The 18128-nt window shown below is 37.4% G+C and overlaps 2 protein-coding genes across 2 annotated transcripts; one reads left to right on the top strand and one right to left on the bottom strand.

Annotated features, from left to right (window-relative positions):
• Window positions 1-600: 600 nt before the first annotated feature.
• On the bottom strand, window positions 601-15296 carry LOC128207123 (PHD finger protein 10-like). Its single transcript, XM_052909888.1, has 16 exons — window positions 15225-15296; window positions 11214-12089; window positions 10743-10867; window positions 10214-10297; window positions 9658-9725; window positions 9093-9161; window positions 8494-8622; window positions 7441-7550; window positions 5812-5911; window positions 5066-5135; window positions 4156-4241; window positions 3578-3683; window positions 3103-3215; window positions 2363-2514; window positions 1616-1775; window positions 601-1402 (listed from the first exon to the last, which is right to left on the bottom strand). Exons 2-16 carry the CDS (start codon window positions 12047-12049, stop codon window positions 1316-1318), a joined length of 2295 nt encoding a protein of 764 aa, XP_052765848.1. The 5' UTR covers window positions 12050-12089; window positions 15225-15296; the 3' UTR covers window positions 601-1315.
• Window positions 15297-16687: 1391 nt separating this feature from the next.
• LOC128207211 (E3 SUMO-protein ligase ZBED1-like) lies at window positions 16688-17891 on the top strand. Its single transcript, XM_052910008.1, has 2 exons — window positions 16688-17008; window positions 17119-17891. The coding sequence occupies exons 1-2, from the start codon at window positions 16694-16696 to the stop codon at window positions 17797-17799; spliced, it is 996 nt and encodes a 331-aa protein (XP_052765968.1). The 5' UTR covers window positions 16688-16693; the 3' UTR covers window positions 17800-17891.
• The last annotated feature ends 237 nt before the right edge of the window (window positions 17892-18128 follow it).

Raw genomic sequence — 18128 nt, 5'->3', positions numbered from 1 at the left:
TAACAAAAAGATTTTATCAGAGCCTCGCATAGTGTGCCATAAATATGATCAAGAAACTTGACTATGTATCTAACAACTAAAACTATGTATACATTGTTTCGTTTTATTAGCTATTAGAAGAGACCCAGTCTCTGTGAGCTTAGTCTTTAATTGTATTTCAAATCCTTGGGATTAGTTATGGAGCAGACACAAAACCTGCAGCCACCTGACCTTTGACCAATAAAAGTCACCTTGACATTGTATTGAAATGCCTTGAACTCTTATTCTGAAAGTCATCTCAATGTGGTTAGCATTTATGCCAAGTTAATACAGATATTAAATTCTACCAGTGGTTACAAAGTGATGAAATGGACATGAAAATGGGACAGATTGACGAACAAAAATCTACAAGCTCGACCATGGCATACAACACGCATGTAAAAATCTTCAGGCCTACATAAAACATAAATATGCACTTCAGTTTTGGTATAAAGTATTTTTGTACTTTTTATGATCTCCATGTCAACACTGATTAAGGTAGAAGTGAGGGGAGGACAGACATGAATATATCTTATACAATGAATTCTTTCCTTACTTACTTGGCATTATAGAGAAGAAAAATATTGTTTAAGCATTTATTACAATACTGAACACATTTGGTATGAATATAAAAAAAAGTCTCGCCATCACTACTCAGGAAATTCATAAATATTTACTGAATTGTAGTCTGCTACTTCATTCAATAATGTTATCATTAACAGATCATTAAAACAAATACCAATAATTCAGTTGCATATTAAATACACAAAACATTTCACAAAATCATCTTATTGACATGACACTGAACCACTCTGATGTAAATATTCACAAATGTTAAACCAATGGAATTGATAACCCTTGTAAAGTTGGTAATTATAGAGGATGGTCTTAATCCAGTTCAGCGTCAAATCAATTAAAGTGCAAGAGTTAAAAACAAATCAAAAGATTTGGTATATGTCTGCAATGGTCTCAATTACCTAGGTTTTTACAAACTCACAAATTCATTGCACAGTTAAAAGCAATCTAATTTTACGATCACTCCACAAGGAAGTTCTACAATGATGCTCAACAATGCGATTTTTAGCTCCAATTCATAATCAAGCCTGTAATCCCTTAAAATTTAACAAGCACTCCATCACAAGCTTCCATCTTCTATGCTCCTCACCCTCACTGTTAGGCCGTTTTTTTTTGTCACAGATCACAATTCCCTATTCACTAATATCTGATCACAATCCCCTGTTCACTAGTCCATCTTTACTAGTCCCCTGGTTCACTGGCCCAAATAACTAATCCGAGTTCACTTATCCTGTGTGTCAGTGTCCATGTCCTCTGGCTTGACTGTGTCACGCGTGTCCTCCTCCCCTAGATTTGAGTCCATTGACATCTGAGGAAAGGAGAATAAATGTTTAAAACTGTTCTGAAGTTTTTGTTAGACAAAAAGGTTCAACTTTTAAGTTTTGGTCTTAAAATACAAAATGAATAAATTCTAAAAAAATCTATACTTTTACAAATTTTGTAAAGAATAGATAAATTAAGAGACAAACTTTAAACCTAAAAAAAGGCACTGAAACTGACGATGCATTCCACCCATACTGACCATGGAAGTATCGTTCTGGTCAAAAGAAGCCCGACTCCTGTCTGCAACCTCCTGAGCAGCCATTGCAGCTTGTGTCTGCTGTAAGAGTTTTGTCTTGTCCTTTGGAGGTCGACCCGGAGGTCTTCGAGGAGTGTTAGGGTCTCGCGGCTTTCGACCTCGCCTGGGAGTAGAAAGAAAAAGTTAAGCATTAAGAGTGTGTGTTTTCATGCCATTGGGGTATTGGTATGATATACTTCAATCATAACATTTTCCTAATCAAGAAAATATCAAATGCAAAGCCTTACTAAAAAATAGAGCGCTGTGGAATCAAAATTAAGTTGGCATTAGATGTATTGCCTTGGTCAAACTCCCCGCCTGACAAGGTCTTCAAAGTAGGTCACTGGAGGGGGCTAGCATATCTGCTGTTGATTTTTCAATCCAATTGGGGCATAATTTGAAATTTATTAAAGCAAGAGTAATGGGCCTGTCAATAAATGTGCATTTTGACTCTGAAAACTTGTATACCAAGCAAAATTTTAATATTTGTTAGAGTTACCTATAGATAGCTTTGTCAAATGTCTTGTACACTGGCATCAAGACTATGACAATAACTCTTGATGTTCGAAAAAAACAACATACAAGCATAACAGACGCTTAAAATTTAGTACATTTTTTGTTGATTAGCATTTTAAAATAAATACTACAGAACAATTCAATAAGCATGTTTAAATATTTTACAGAACAATTGAATGTTCCAAAACAACATACTTTGCCTTGGGAGCTGGTTTAGGGAGTGGTTTGATGGGTGTGGTGTCTCCACGGCAACTGAAGCAGTCCCACTGACCAGAGGGCAGGGATTTCAGCCCTACACAGAATGTGTGGTAGCCTCGGTCACACTTGTCACAAAACAGCATCTTGTCCTGGGAAATATCAAAGAAATTTGTATATGGGATTTTTCCTAATTCCAGTGTTAAGTAAAGCATGACAGATCATGAATGAATAAAACATTGTTGGAGCATGGTTTATTTATCTTCTAAATTAGCTATTTGTGCAATTCCGAAATATTTTCATACACAGATGATACCCAATTCTAAAATATTCAATGTTTATAATTACACTCCTTTTTTGCTATAAGTTTTTCTTAGATTATCCACTTCAATGCTGTAATACTTCTTAGACGATTGAAGATAGCGAACTTTGGCTGTTTTAACAATGGCAGCGTCAATGAAATCACTTGTGTAATCAATCTCACATAATTTAACCACAATAAAACATCATTAGACTTACCTCGTCATACGGGTCCATACACTGTACATTCCATACACTGCCAGGGGTATGTCCTCACCCTCTATACACAACAATGACTACCTAGGACACCTGACTGGTACTTACCTCATCATACGGGTATATACACTGTACACAGGTCTTACATTCCATACACTGCCAGGGGTATGTTCTCACCCTCTATACACAACAATGACTACCTAGGACAACTGACTGGTACTTACCTCATCATACGGGTCCATACACTGTACACATGTCTTACACTCCATACACTGCCAGGGGTATGTCTTCACAACTTTCACCATCTCCTCAGTAAGGTCCAGGCAGCTTGGGTGACCTGGCCATTGAGACAAGAAGCATAACATAAAGATTTCTTGTCACACAAAGCTGATGTTAAAATGTTATAACATGCATATTTTCATACACTGCTCAAAATTAAATGTTGAATGTTCTGTTTTAGCATGTAAATTATAGGAGTAAAAAATCCAAATGAAAATTGTCAATTTTACAATGATATGTATTGAAATGGATATGAACAAAAAAACATGATCAGGCTGTACATGTCTGTGTATAACCCTGGGACCTTACTGGTCATGTAAGCATATCATCCGAGATCCTGCGAGAAATAGCTCTGAAAAGGGTCCCCAATTTCTCATACAAATTTTCTACACAGAGATCAATGATGCAGGCAAGACTCACCTTTGCTCTTGCACTCGGAGCACTCGATGATATCCTCCTCGGTTTTCCACTTGCTTGGAGGCTCCTCCTTACAGATACGACACTCTGTCTCCTTCTTAATCACCGGCTGTACAGAGGAAAGCCAGATTTAGATACGGCTTATGCCATGTTTAAATCCATATCTTTCATCATACAATATTCTTTAAAAAGGCATATAATAGGGGCTATATTCATGTATCAACTTACTCTGTAAGTAAAATTTTCAACTAAGTGGAAAATTGCCGAAAAATTGGTTTTATTGAGGAAGAAAATAATATGCTCCATAAAATAGCTTTTACAATAAACATCTTGATATCTAACAATAGAACGCTCATCCTTTAACTTTGAGAGTAAAACAGAGTGTTAAATTAATCAAATTTAAAAAGATAATCTGGAATATTTGATACCGCTTGAACTTTTGTTACAAATTGTACCCAATAACCTATCATTGATGTGTGCACTCTATATTATATGTGTAATTCATGTTGTTGCATTTTTATGAATGCTCAATGTTCATTAAACATGCTTTCAGTTGAATTGAGTTGTAATGTAAAACTGACCTCCTCAGACTTCTCTTTACTGAGTTCCCTGCTGGAAGACTTCTCCTTCTTGATCTTGCCCCTGGTGACATTTGAAGCTGGAGCCTCTGACAATGAACATGATAGCTTTAAAGGGATTTGTTCTTGTTTTATAAGGTCAGACATCAATAAAAAGAATTTTGTGTGAAATGTGAGCTTGCTTTTTTTAATGATAAAACATCATTAAAAGTCCAAATAAGAGCTCTTATGTTAATAATTATTTATAAGAGTGACTGAAAATGCTCTTTATTTAGTAACACTAGAGAAAATTGAATTATTACTATGATTTACATCATTCTGCTCAAATGAGTGTCTGCCATTTGCTGTTTGTTGATAAAATTAAGCAAAATAACTTGTATGTTAAATGGTTGCCAGCAATAAAATTTGTACTTGAGTCCCCTTGAAGCCTTATGACATATGTCCGTCTAATCATTCTTTGACATGCAAACATTTCACAAGGCATAAGGTCAATTACTGTAACATGTACTTTATCAATTATTTGCTCCTAGGGTTGTCTAAAATACAGGACACAATAAAAACATTAAGTCAAGCGAACCTGTTTACGACAAATGCATCGCAAGTGGATGCTAACGTTTGTATGTGGTTGTTTTTAATTAAAAAGAGGGGCAAAACTCAAGAGGGGCAAAACTCAAGAGGGGCAAAACTCAAGAGGGGCAAAACTCAAAAGGGGCAAAACTCAATTGTTATTTAACCTTATATTATGGACCTTTCTACACATGTGTTTATTATCTCTGGCAACTACATACTGAATTAAGTCTCCTTTCAATATCTGAATTTCTGCATGCCAAAATGATGACAACTTGAACAACTACAAGGCTTTTTTTCTTTAAATAAAAAATTAAATGAGCTGAAAAAAATCCTTACAACCAACCTTCCTGTTCACTGTCTTCCGAGCTACTGCTACTGTCACTGCTACTGTCAGCTTCACTCCCACTGCTTGACTGGAAACATGATGCAAACTCAAAGATTTTTTTCACTGTAACTATTCCTTGGAGTATATTTGTAAAATCCTTTATTTCTCTTTATTGATATTGAGGCATCCTTCATTTACAACTTGCCGACTTAAATAAAGAATTTTCAAAGAGTTTTGGTGATATTTTACCCTCAAAATTCTATAAAACAGACTTCAACAAATGAAGGCCTATTTTGATGTTCACAGCAGCTAGAGAGAGTAAATATCCTTATCCGCATTGCCTTCAATTTCCCCACTTTTGTTTCAGGCTTAAATTCTGCAGGCTGTTTCTACTGCACATGGTATTAAGCAATTTTGAAAATTTTCTAATCATTCGGAAATATCACGCTTAACTTCTTGCAGGCTATTTTTTTCTACCACACATGGCAACTGGTATTAAGCATTTTGAATATTTCTTAAGGTTTCAGCCCATTTCAAATTAACCATTGTTTATAGATCAACGGAGAACTTCTTTTCAAAGAAGTAAATAGGTCAAAAGAAATAGTCCCTTATTTTTTTATACCTTCAATCATATCATAACAGAACTATTTTACACATATAAGCAATACATATAGTTTTCTTTCTCTTTGGCAATTTATATCATGCATATATGCATATATGACATTATACTGATACAAATTCTAGCTACTCCCCCAACAACCTACCTCCCCCTCACTGTCAGCCTCCTGGTTGGGGTCCCTCTTCTTTGGCGGGTTGCAGATTGCTGTATTCAGGGGCAAGTATTTCAGCTCATCCATCTTGTACCTAAATATAGAGGTTAACACTAGCATTGGGTAATCGGTAAAAGATCATTATCAATAATCAAATAAAAATGGACAACCATAATCAATTTTCGAAACAGAAATAATCAAAAATAATAAAGTGTTTTTTTCCATACACAATGTTGGATTGAAAATAACTTATATAAATGGATAATTTAATATGAAATTAAATGTATATTATTTTCAAATTGACCCAACTTGTTGAATGACAGAGGAATAAATTAAAAACAACAGCAACAAACAATTTCATTGAACATTGATAGCACAATTGATATATGATCTTACAACTCCAGTCACTCAACAATTCGATAATGCACATCTATTTAATGTTTTTTAAGACACATGATTTTTTAAGTATGATGAAAATTTATAATGGATAATCAGAATTGATTTGTCGCATATGTTAAATGGCCATCGACCATGTTTCGTTTATACTTGATCATTACGCCATCACTATTTAACACCTTGGTTATTGATAGGTTAGAATGTAGTTTGCACTTGCCTAGCCAAGACATTTTTCAGTCAATCACTTTGTAGAAGTGTTGGCAATCATATGTCCTTAATAACATTTTGCTTATGTACACTTAAAATGTCTTTGATGTTAAGCAGTACAGCCAAGGGTAAAGACATGGTTGAAACTGCATTTAGTGAGTCAAGTTGTAGCTTGGTAATATAAAGGGCAGGGTAAAGCAGAAAAGGGACAGGGTGCTAAGGAAGAATAGTATACATTGTGTTGGGATGTGAATAATGAGACTCTTCTGAATTTGACAGTAAATGTTAGGAACTGCGCTTAATTGAAGGAAATATTAGGTTTCAACTGCCAAATGTGTCAAGTTTGGTTGAATTCATAATCACATTTTTTCAAGTTTTAATCAAATAAAAGCACTTAATTCTATGAAGGCAGGAGGGTGCTACCAAAATAGGTTGGGGTGCAGCACCCTTCGATAACTCTTAGGCTGAAACCCTAGAATGTGTTTATGATACAAATGAAAATCATACACTGGTATTCATAAAATTCAATGCATGTACAAAATGTACCTCAAAATACGTAAATATTTAAAACCAAAACATAGTTGTTCTTTTTCGAAAGAAAATGATTGAAGGACATGTTCCTGTCAACATGTAAAAATTTAAACAGGTTTTTCATAGGGTTTTTAGCCAGGTTTGAAAAAGGGCAGGGTGCTGCAGAAAAGGGACTGGGTGGTAAGGATTTAAAAGGCACATCGTATCCAGCTGTGAAGAACTTAAATATTTAAGATTTGTTAAAAAATGTTAGAAATGTGTTCAATTCAGGTAGATTAAGGGTTGAACTACCATATGTATATTTTAAATTTGTATGTTTCAATGATGATTTATGATGAAGTTCTAAGAAGGGTGCACATGCTGGTCTCCGTTAGGGCAAAGACGTGCTACCAAAAAAGGAAAGGGTTCAGCACTCTTCGATAATTCTTAAGCTCAAACCCTAAATAGTAAATCAGGTATATTATCATTCATTATCATATATGTACGTACTGTTTGTAATAGTCAGAGAACTGTCCTGGTATGACAGAGAGAGGGTAAGCTCCAACCTCTGTCTGGCTGCTATCTAGTTTACGGAACTTTCCCTTTGGGTACTGGAATGTCTGAATTTAAAATAGATTTTTATCATTGTTTGATCACCATTTAAATGAGAAATGATATAATTATCGCATTTTGCAGATAAAAAGAAGTAGTGGAAAAATTGGAATAAAACTATTTCAACACCAATTCGGAAATTACAATATGCGACAACATGAAACTATTGATAACTATTTCCGGGACATACTGGTACATGGATGTAGAATGTTAACTATTTTATATAAATAGTATTAACGCAATTTGAACACCAAATAGACATACATGTAGAACTAGAACTCCGCGAGTCGGATGTGTCGCCTGACGAATTATTTACTGTCGACATTATAGCTGTTAGATTGGCATTTTATTCATTTATAGACAATGATGTTGCCATTTAACTTTCAAGTGTAGGTGGCATTTGAACCCTCAATCAGATATACCTATGGAATAAGTTTCAGGTTGAAACCTCCTATAGTTTACGAGATACGCCACGGACAAAACCTAAGCAAGAAAATTAACAAAGGGCAATAACTCTAAAAATATGGCAGCAAGAGTAACGGTTCTTGTGCACTGCACTTGCCCTCAATGAGATCTATCTAGCTATGAAGTTTCAAGTTGATACCTCTTATATTCTTCAAGATATGCCCCGGACAAAACTTTAAGCATGAAAATTAACAAAGGGCAATAACTTTAAAACTAAGAAAGCAAGAGTTACTGTTATTGTGCACTGCACTTGCCCTCAATTAGATCTATGTACATATGAAGTTTCAAGTTGATACCACTAATAGTTTAGGAGATATACCCCGGACAAGCGAAAATGGGACGCGGACGCCGCCACCGCCGCCGCCACCGCCGCCGACATAAGTAACCCCTATATGTCGTCTTTTCAGGCGACACAAAAATACTAAAAAAGACACCCACAGTACAATCTAATTTTTATATGAAAAAACAATTGACACAAAGACATACAAAAGTGTGCATGTCGAAGAATGCCCGTCTCTCCTCATTGCGCTGTTTCAGCAGGTTTCTGTTCCAGTCAGACACTGATTTTCGAGCCTTCCTCATGTACTCTGCCATCTTGTCTTTCTCAAGCTTCAACTGGATAATGAAACAATTGATGAGAGACCTTTTTGTAGATTGTTTTAATTTCATGAACTCTTTTATATGATTTCTTCTGTTGTATGCAAATTTTGCGAGGTATAAAATTTGCAAAAAATGCTATTATCAAATTGTTATAAAGCATTGGTAAAATAATATTTTGCAATGCTTTAAACTTGGGTCACGATCAATTCAGGAAAAATCATGAATATCAAAATCATAACACTCACCTGTTGTTCTTTTTTTTCAGTTTAACAAGAGATAAAATTCAACAATTATCAAAGCAACAGTTATAGGTCTTTTATACATGTATGTTATATATGTCTCTTTCCAACATGATTACCAAGTTTCATTGAATTTCTTGGAACAGTTTCAGATCACTGCCCAAGGTTGCCAAAAAGTGACAATGCCAACAACAGGGATGAAGACTCATAGGCTATGGCAATACCTCGTCTCGAACTTAAACTTACAGCATGGAACTCTTTCATTTTGTCAGCAAGTCTCTGCTTTTCTCTTTCTTGTAAGACTTTCAAGAACTCCTGAAAAATACAAGTTAACTCATTTTTTATAACTGTCTTATGTTCAATATTTATTCAACACTGTTATAACATACTTGCTTCGACATGTCTAAGTTTATTAGAGCCAAGGTGCCTTGTTGTCAGGCCACTAATAACATTACGAATGTCTGTGTGACTCGCAAGTACCTTTTTAGTTCTTCTTATCAATAATCTTTCATATAAAATTGCCACAGAGCTCCAGATAAGGATTTAGGTGACTCAAACTTCTATTAATACCTTTTAAAACTTGCTTCAGCACATACCCAAGCAAATCAATTAGAAACATGTTTTAATTATTTCTGATGAGTTTTGAAACACAAGTTCTAATCCCATGCATTTTTTTTATCATTTCTATTACGTAGTGAAGCAATAAGGAAAATTCTCTTGATATGTTTCAACAATGTTTTTTAACTAATCAGCTGAAACAATTCACAAAACAATACTTTAATCACTGCATCATATATAATTTAAAGCAAACCTTATACTTAGCAGGATAATCCCTTCCCAACAGCTCATGGACCTCGTCTGCCTTCAGGGCAGTCAGACCTGCAGTAAAATTATTGTCTCGTTTATACAGCATTTGTTTAATTCAAACTTATTTATGTTACAACTATTGTGAAACAAGTTAAACAACTATTGTGAAACAACTTATTACAACATTAATCACTCTTGTTGGCACAATGTTACGAGAGAGTGTGGTCTTGTGTTGTGGGTGAAACTGGAGTACCTGGAGGAAACCCACTTGTCCAGTTCGGTGACCACAAACAAAACTCACATGCGCTCAGGCCGGGGAAACAAACCCGGGCTGCCTAGTCGAGAAGCGAGTGCCCTAACCACCGCGCAACATGGATAAACCAAATACAGCATTATTGTATCATCTGGTATGAATCTCTCTAGAGCTGAAATATCACTTATGGATAACAAGTATTCTAAATAAAATCTACATGCACAATACCAGTACCAGTATATCACACGATTAATGACACATGATTGTAATAAGACCTACATAATCATGAAAAGAGTGACACATTTACCTAAATCACTCTGGGTCTCAGAGACAACTCCATGATCCCTCAGAAAGTCTTTCTCCTCTTTATCACACACCCTTCGGAACAAATCTGAAGGAAAAACATGCTTATTTTGCATTTCTGAAGCTGTTAGCTTTAATCTAGGTTGTTGCATAGTAAATCTGCATTTTAAGTAAACTATTAAGACCATGCATGGCTTAAACTGAAGTGCAAGCAAATGCTAGTCTATTAAAAAAGGGCAAACTTCAATTACTATTAAAGCAAGAGTTATGGGCTTTGCTCCACATGTGTGTATTGTTTCTGACAACATGTGCAACAAGTTTCGTTTAAATATCTCGGAATAGTCTTTGAGTTATGAACTAGGTTAAAGTCCTTGCACTCTGGCAATAAAGCCAATGCGACAAGGCTGGCATAGCAATGACAATACCTAACTGTTTTTCTTAAAAAGGCAGACAAGCTAAAAATTGGATGCTTTGCTCTGACATCATGAACAAATAACATGTCATTAAACGATCATAATAATTGAATTTAATACCTGGGTATTTCCTCTTAAAAGACGTGACATCCAGGAATATGGAGATCTGTTCTTGTAGCATGAAAAAGTCTGCATCTGGCTGCTGCGGCCACTGATACTCAAATATGTCACCAGCCGTCAGTCCACTAAAGCAGATTACAATAATTGTAAAACTATGGCGAAAATTAAAAGGAGTAAATACATTTTAAACTACAGATATGCAAACATCTTCTCCAAATGAGGCACCAAATTTCAGGTATATACATATACCAGACTAACCAGTACATGTCGTATGTTTGCCAAATACAGAAAAAATATTTTGACACACTAAAGCAGAGATTTTTTAAGTTTGCCATTGGGCTTTAAAAATGGATTTAAGAAAAGTGAATACAATTTATGAAGAATCTTTAATATCAACAAATGCATACTTTCATAAAAATGAAAACCATGAACTTCATTTTCACAAAAACAAACGACAGCAAATTTTCTTACTGTCCATGTTCACTGGCATCCTCAGCAGCTATCTGGAGTGTTCCTCTTCTGTACTTTTTCTGTGGAGTAGTCTCTGATCCATTTTTGTCCCGGTCGCTGTTCGGCGTGTCCGGCCTTGCAAAGCCACTATTACTGGGTGCATTCATGTTTGCTGATTCATCAAACACAGGCTGGTGGCCAGCAAACTTTGGGGTAGCAGGCATACTTAGATTTGAACATTCATCAACGTTTGAGTTATTTTCTTGAAAACTGGCACATGATTCCATATTACTGCCCATAAAAGACACATTTTCTGGAAGGCTCATATTTGAAGAGTCATCTGGTAACATTGTAACAGTATTTTGTTTATTTGTTTTATCATTGTTTATCTTATACCAATTTGAGTCTGAACTTTCCTCAATAGCTGGCCCAAGATTACATGTAACTTGCTTGTTTCCACTTACTTCACTTTCCGTATCTTGATTGTGAGCTTTATTTTCTGCTTGTAAAAACTTATGAAACTCTGATACATAGTTGTCTTTTGACTGATCTGAGACATTACTTTCTCCAGCTTCCAGGTCTTGGGTGTTTAAACCAAACACGACCTTACCATGACCTGCAGCTGGTTGTGTACTCTTGCCATCCTCTTGTTCAGCAACTTCTTCTTTAGCATCTTTTGCTTTGCTGTTTTCGTCTTGTTTGCTATTTTCTCTTGAAGTTGATTCCCGCTCTGCACACTCCATCGCTTCAACTGTATCTGTAGTTTGCTTGGACACTACTTTACCTTCGCCTCCTATGCCTGCCTTTTTATCATCAGGGCATACTTCAGGTAATTGATTCGAGTCACCACCTTCCATTATAAATGTTGCCTACAGCCAAGCCATCCAAATGACAATCCTGAAACAAAATAAGTATATTGCACTGTAATAAAGTTTAAGCATATATGGGATGCAATCTATGAAGACCTGCCATGCGTTCAGTAAACATGTTTGGGCAAACGTTTGCTGTTTGGTTCCCCACTTGTAATGTAAGCACTGTGTTGCAATAGGGAAACAAAACAAAAGTTTGTTTACGTTTTGTCAACCTCATACTACTGAACACATTGCAAGTAAATATGACATAATGTAAGAAACAGAATTGTTATCAACATGCTGATTTTTAAATGTGAGAGTGGATTTTTACTGTAAATAAATTAACAAAGAGGCAGTAAAAGGAAAACCAATGTCATGCTTTAAAATACATTATATCTTGCTGCTGCATAAAATTTCCCAGTTTAGAGAATTAGAAATGACCAAAAACTCTTAATGAAGTTAAACAATTCTCAGGAAAGATTGTAAACAAATGAAAATGGCCTCTAATAACCTGTGGGTGCATTCCACATGTATTGTAATTACACCTGTAAGTACATGTAGACCGTCTCCGTGGCCTAGTGGTTAAGCGTCCTCCTAAGGAGCAGGAGGTCGTGGGTTCGATCCCTGGCTGCGTCATACCAAAAGACGTTAAAAGTTGGTACAAGTAGTCCAAATAATTGTACGTTGAGGGATTTTTTTTAGATTTTTGATATGGCAAATCCTTCACGTACAAATTGTTCAGTATCAAAAGTGGGTAGTTGTTCCGATCAGGATTCCGGGTTAAAGCATATAGCGTCTATAAAATATCATAAAAACAAGAAATATTACCAGATAATGTTATTTTATATTAGTTCCGTACGCACACAAAAAAATATCCAACTTATAATTATGAGTTTGACGGCTTTTCTTCATTTCATTCTGTCAAAACATAACGATATATACATGAAGGGCACCTGCAAGGCTTCAGGGCACAGTTTTAAATCGCTCGGAACATTTCGGACATGGCCGAGTTGTTACGATTGTATAACGAGGTCTATCTCGAAGCTTTGTCGGAGGAGGCCGAGTTATTACGATCGTATTGAGCTGTTCCCCTTCGCATAATTGTTATCTGTGTCAGTCAACTTTCGTTTTATTGGAAAGGTAAACAACTTGTTTTAATGCATTAAATGCTTGTTTAGTGCAAAATAACATTTCACTTACATGGTAAAATATGAATTTAACTCTTTATGATCAATTTCAACCATAAAATACTTCACTTAAAACAATTTCAATATTTTTAAAACACCCCCGTTTTTTGCACATTCCCGTTTAGACGTTAGGGATTGGAAGAATCCCGTATAACACGTCTATTATTTTAGACTATTGGTACAAGTAGCTCCCTTGCCTGGCGCTCGGCATAAAAGGGTAGTGCTTGGAATAGTGGTGTACTCAGTACTGGTTTAACCCAGGAAAGTTGTACCCCGTGTATCGGTGCTTTACACCGAGAAGGTAAAAAACCAAGGGGTCTAGGGTATCGCACCCAGTCTTCCTTGTATCCCACCACTGTCTCTTCAGCGTGCTGTCCCTTCAGCAAAAAACAAAGGACCCCGTTGGAAATAAGTGCTTGCACTTTCACGGGTTATCCTTGACCGAAAGGTTTAAAGAAATACATACATACACAGGGGTGTAGAAATGGGCCGGAAGCCGGTAAAATAACCCGGTTACTTTAGCATCTTCACCCGGCTATTTTCTCCGTATCAACAAAAATAAAATCTGTTATTTTTGTCATGTTTTTATGTTAACATCAGTTTAAAACCCCGACTGATGGTATTGTATATTTTGGTTTCCGCGCGTTCGGACTACAATACAGCATTAGCTCGATTCGTGACGTCATTAGTCGCACCCCCCTCTGGGATGTTTTCAAGTTCTAGGTTTGGGTTTCCCAGTATTCCGAATACAATAACATTAGCTCGATACATGACCTCTTTAGTCGCATCCCCCATGGGGATGTTTTGAAGTTTATGATTTGCGAAGCAATGGAGGGTGAAAAAAAGAATATTTTTTTCCAGACATCAAAAAGCGTAGTAAGTTTGCAACATGAGCGTGTCTGGCCTTCTGTTAGTCCTATTACCATTTACGCAACATTCCTTTTAATATACGCGTGTTACCCGGATGTAAACAAAATGAAACAAGCTTGCGGTGATGTCACTGCTAAAAATAATCCATTATTTTGATGAATTTTACATGTACCTTTGGTGAAATTTTGTACGCTTTGAACATCACAAAGTGTCCAGATATTTCGTGTGGGTGTTAAAACGGAATAAGTTAGCTGCAGGTGAAATATCTAGAACCACAGAAAATGAAGTTAGATGTTTAATTTTACAGAGGATCACAGAGATTCAGTGGCTGAAAGTATATAATTGATAGAGAAGAAATAACATATACGATTAGGAGGGAATTGCTAGCAAATGGCAAGGCATGTGGTCTGGAATGTTTTAATAGTATCCTGAATCTGAATTTGACAGTTATTTGGTTTATTAGTTAGCCCTCACTGGTGGGGGTGGGGTGGGGGGGGGGAGTATTCAGATTCATTTCAGTGGGGTAGTTCTCAGACTCAGTATCACATTCAAGTACATAAGTTTCCCTGTGTCCCTGTTACAAAATAAACATGCACCAGAACACTAGAAATTTTGGTTAAAAAAGGCTTAAATTCATCCCACAAGGGGCATTGGCCCCTTGATCCTAACTGGGGGAGGACACGCAGACTCCCCCCCCCCCCCCCCCCCCCCCGCCTACTTTTGGGATCTTTCCTGCTACTTAAATTAATTTCTACACCCCTGCATACATACATGTATGACCGGTAATGGAACTAGATAAAACATAGAATATGATAAGGTTTGTTTATTGAAAAAAACATTGATTTTTCCACATTTCTACGTAAACTTGTGATTTTCGGGGATAAAATATTAGACTTTCAAATGATTATTGTTGATGTTAGGACAAACTGAGAATTTTAAATTTGCAGCTTCTTAAGTTTTAAACAAGAATTGTTGAGTGTTTCACTGATAATCATTTTTTTTCAAAAAAATATATGTCTGGGCATTAGATTATGCGCAACAAGGAAGCAACCCAAATAACCTGAATAAACGTATGCTTCTCTGCGATTAGAACAAAGGAAATGAAATGATATCAATTTAAATACCCGAAAAAAAGTCGGCGTCAGACTACTTTGTTTAGATTCAGCCGCTACCTCCGTTTAGAAGACTAGTCAAGGGTGATAACTATCTACGACGGTTGCAGTGCACCGTATAGTTTGCGTACACCGTATTGCAGAATGAGTTTTTAAATAATCACAGAAAAATATAATTTGTCCCATTTCCACCCATGACTGCGCCACTGAAATAGTTCTTCCTGTTGTGTCAAATCATCATGCCGGATTAAGCTCCATGAATTGCTCAAAATTGTGTTATATCAAATTCTGTTCAGTGCTTTTTATTTGTACATAACATGTTCGTGGTCGATCATCGTACATCGGATATAGTAGCCCAAGTGAGACGTTGGCCTGTTTTTGTTGTTGTTTTTTTTGTTATAAATAAGTTTGACACAATGAAGTATCAGTTTACCGACTACTGTATATACATGTACATGTCCATGTTTACAGACATCAACGCAACTGTGGTGCAAGGCTTTAAAACGGTCTCGGGTCAACTCGGCCCAATTACCTTTTCGGCCTGGTCCAAATCGGCCTAGTCCTTTGCGGCCTACTTTTAAAAGAAAGTGTGCCTTTGGAATGCCGTTTGGTATTATATTGTTCACACCTAATTTACGGATTTTTGGGGGCCGTTAATGTATTACTGTACATAGAGTGTTAAAGTAAACGCCGAAAACATCTTTGATCTGAACACTTCAAAGGATGCTAATGATGTTTAAAAACTTATTAGAACTACTGAATTATATTGCTAAGAACTAAACAATTTGAAAGACACTTTTTAGTATTGGAAATATATAGAATTACTAGGGCAATTGAATTAAAGCGGATAGCAATATAAGTACTTATTTATTATAAATGTGTTCCAAATAGGGATGGAAGCGAATATCCGAATATCCGGATATTAGATTGGTATTCGGATACTAGAATAGGTATTCGGGTATTCGTATAATTTTCTTAATATATTTTGTATAAATTATGCGGTTAAAATGGTCGATTAATTAGTGTAGGTCTTAAACATCTTAGCGTTTAGACTGTTTCAGGTGCTGCACAGACTGATTGGCGAAGCGTGATGGGTGTCATAAACCGTCTGCTATTAATTGGTTGTTTGCACAAGGCGCGAGATTGCATCTTTTGAAGGGTCCATGGTCCTGTTTATGAAAACAAGTGTTGTTTATGGTCTCTGAAGTGGCTAATTGGCACTAATTGGCAGTAGTTGACATCAATGATGACGTGTATGATATGTGCATTAATCCATACGATTTAACTGTCCAATCACAAAGTAACGTCATGCAGTCAGTAGATTATTAACCAATCAATTATCTTAATGAATATGCATAAATCAAGTATTGATGTCTGAATAAAATTATTAGAAAAAAACCCGTTTCATTTCTATTTTTTTCCCAATCAGTTAACATCGTTTCAAAGTTTATCAATAGAGCAATCTTGTCAAAACTGGAACTATGCCTCCGAAAGTGACTTCTAGTGTTTGGAAGTATTTCACTAAAACTGAGGATGGTAAAAGTGTTGTGTGTAACTTGTGTAGTGTGAAACTTGTGTATTGTGGTGGGACCTCAAATCTAAGGAATCACATGAAGAAGCATCCTGTGTGCAGTCCGCCATCAACTCCGTCTAAGACCCCCCTGAAGCAGACGACACTTGACGTCACCGTTTCTTGTGCGGTGACGGACTGGGTCGTACGTGACTGCCTTCCACTCAGCGTCGTCGACGGCCAGGGGTTCCGTGATATGATGGCCTTGGCGGCACCGTCTTATACAGTAAGTGTTATACAAATGTATTGTATACATGTACTGCACGTGTATTAGAGGTCCGTGACGATTCCGGTACAGGATAATGAAGCAACTTTTATAACTATGATATATTTCAGGTACCTACCCGGCCGACAGTTCGTGCGAGGGTTGAGAAGAGGTACGCCGACGAACGCTCCAACCTCATCTCCCGGCTCGAGAAGGCGACGTCTGTCTCCCTCACGACAATCACGTGGACGTCCAACTCTACCGAGAGTTTTATCACCGTGACAGCCCACTACCTTGACGCCGAATGGATCCTCCATTCGGACGTCTTGATGACCAGAGCAATGCCAGAGCGTCACCCAGCCGAGAACATCGCGTCCCGCCTACAAGAATGCGTAAGGGGGTTCGGTCTCACGGGCAAGGTTGAATGCTGCGTCCATGACAACGCCTGCAACATACAGAAGACCAGCACACTCTGTCCAGAGTGGGGAGACCACTCCTGCTTCGCCCATACCCTCCAGCTCTGCATCAAGCCAGTCCTCGAACTTCCTTCTGTCTCCAAGGTCCTGGGCAAGTGTCGAAAGCTGGTAGGGCATTTCAAGCACTCAACGACAGTCACCGCTGAGCTACACCGTCGCCAGGAGCGGATGCAGAAGGAGGGCGAGAAGCAACCGACACTGGCCCTCATCCAGGACGTCCCCAAGAGGTGGAATTCCACGCAGCTGATGTGTAACCGCCTCGACAAGCTACGCCGGTCACTGACATCATGCTTGACGATGACGTCACGAAGAAGGCCGACCGCGATCTCCTTCTGAGAGACGGCGAGTGGGGTATCGTTGCCGACATATGCACAGTCCTTGGGCCGTTCACCCACGTGACCACCTTCATGAGTAAGGACAAGGACGTATCCATCGGGGAGATGTTTCCCATCGTGTATAGTTTGGTTGGGACAGTGTTGCAGCCCTGCAACAATGACACAGCGCTGGTCGCCTCGATGAAGACAACTCTCCGGGATGAGATGACGGAGAGGTTCCAGCCAGGCCGAGATGAAACTGCCGAGTCCCTCCCGATGCTCGCCTCACTTCTGGACCCTCGATATAAGAAGTTAAGTTTCCTGCCCAGGCAGCTACGACGAAGGACACAC

Source organism: Mya arenaria, chromosome 11 (genome assembly GCF_026914265.1).
Source record: "Mya arenaria isolate MELC-2E11 chromosome 11, ASM2691426v1".
Classification (NCBI taxonomy): domain Eukaryota; kingdom Metazoa; phylum Mollusca; class Bivalvia; order Myida; family Myidae; genus Mya; species Mya arenaria.
This window is presented reverse-complemented; position numbering and strand designations above follow the sequence as displayed.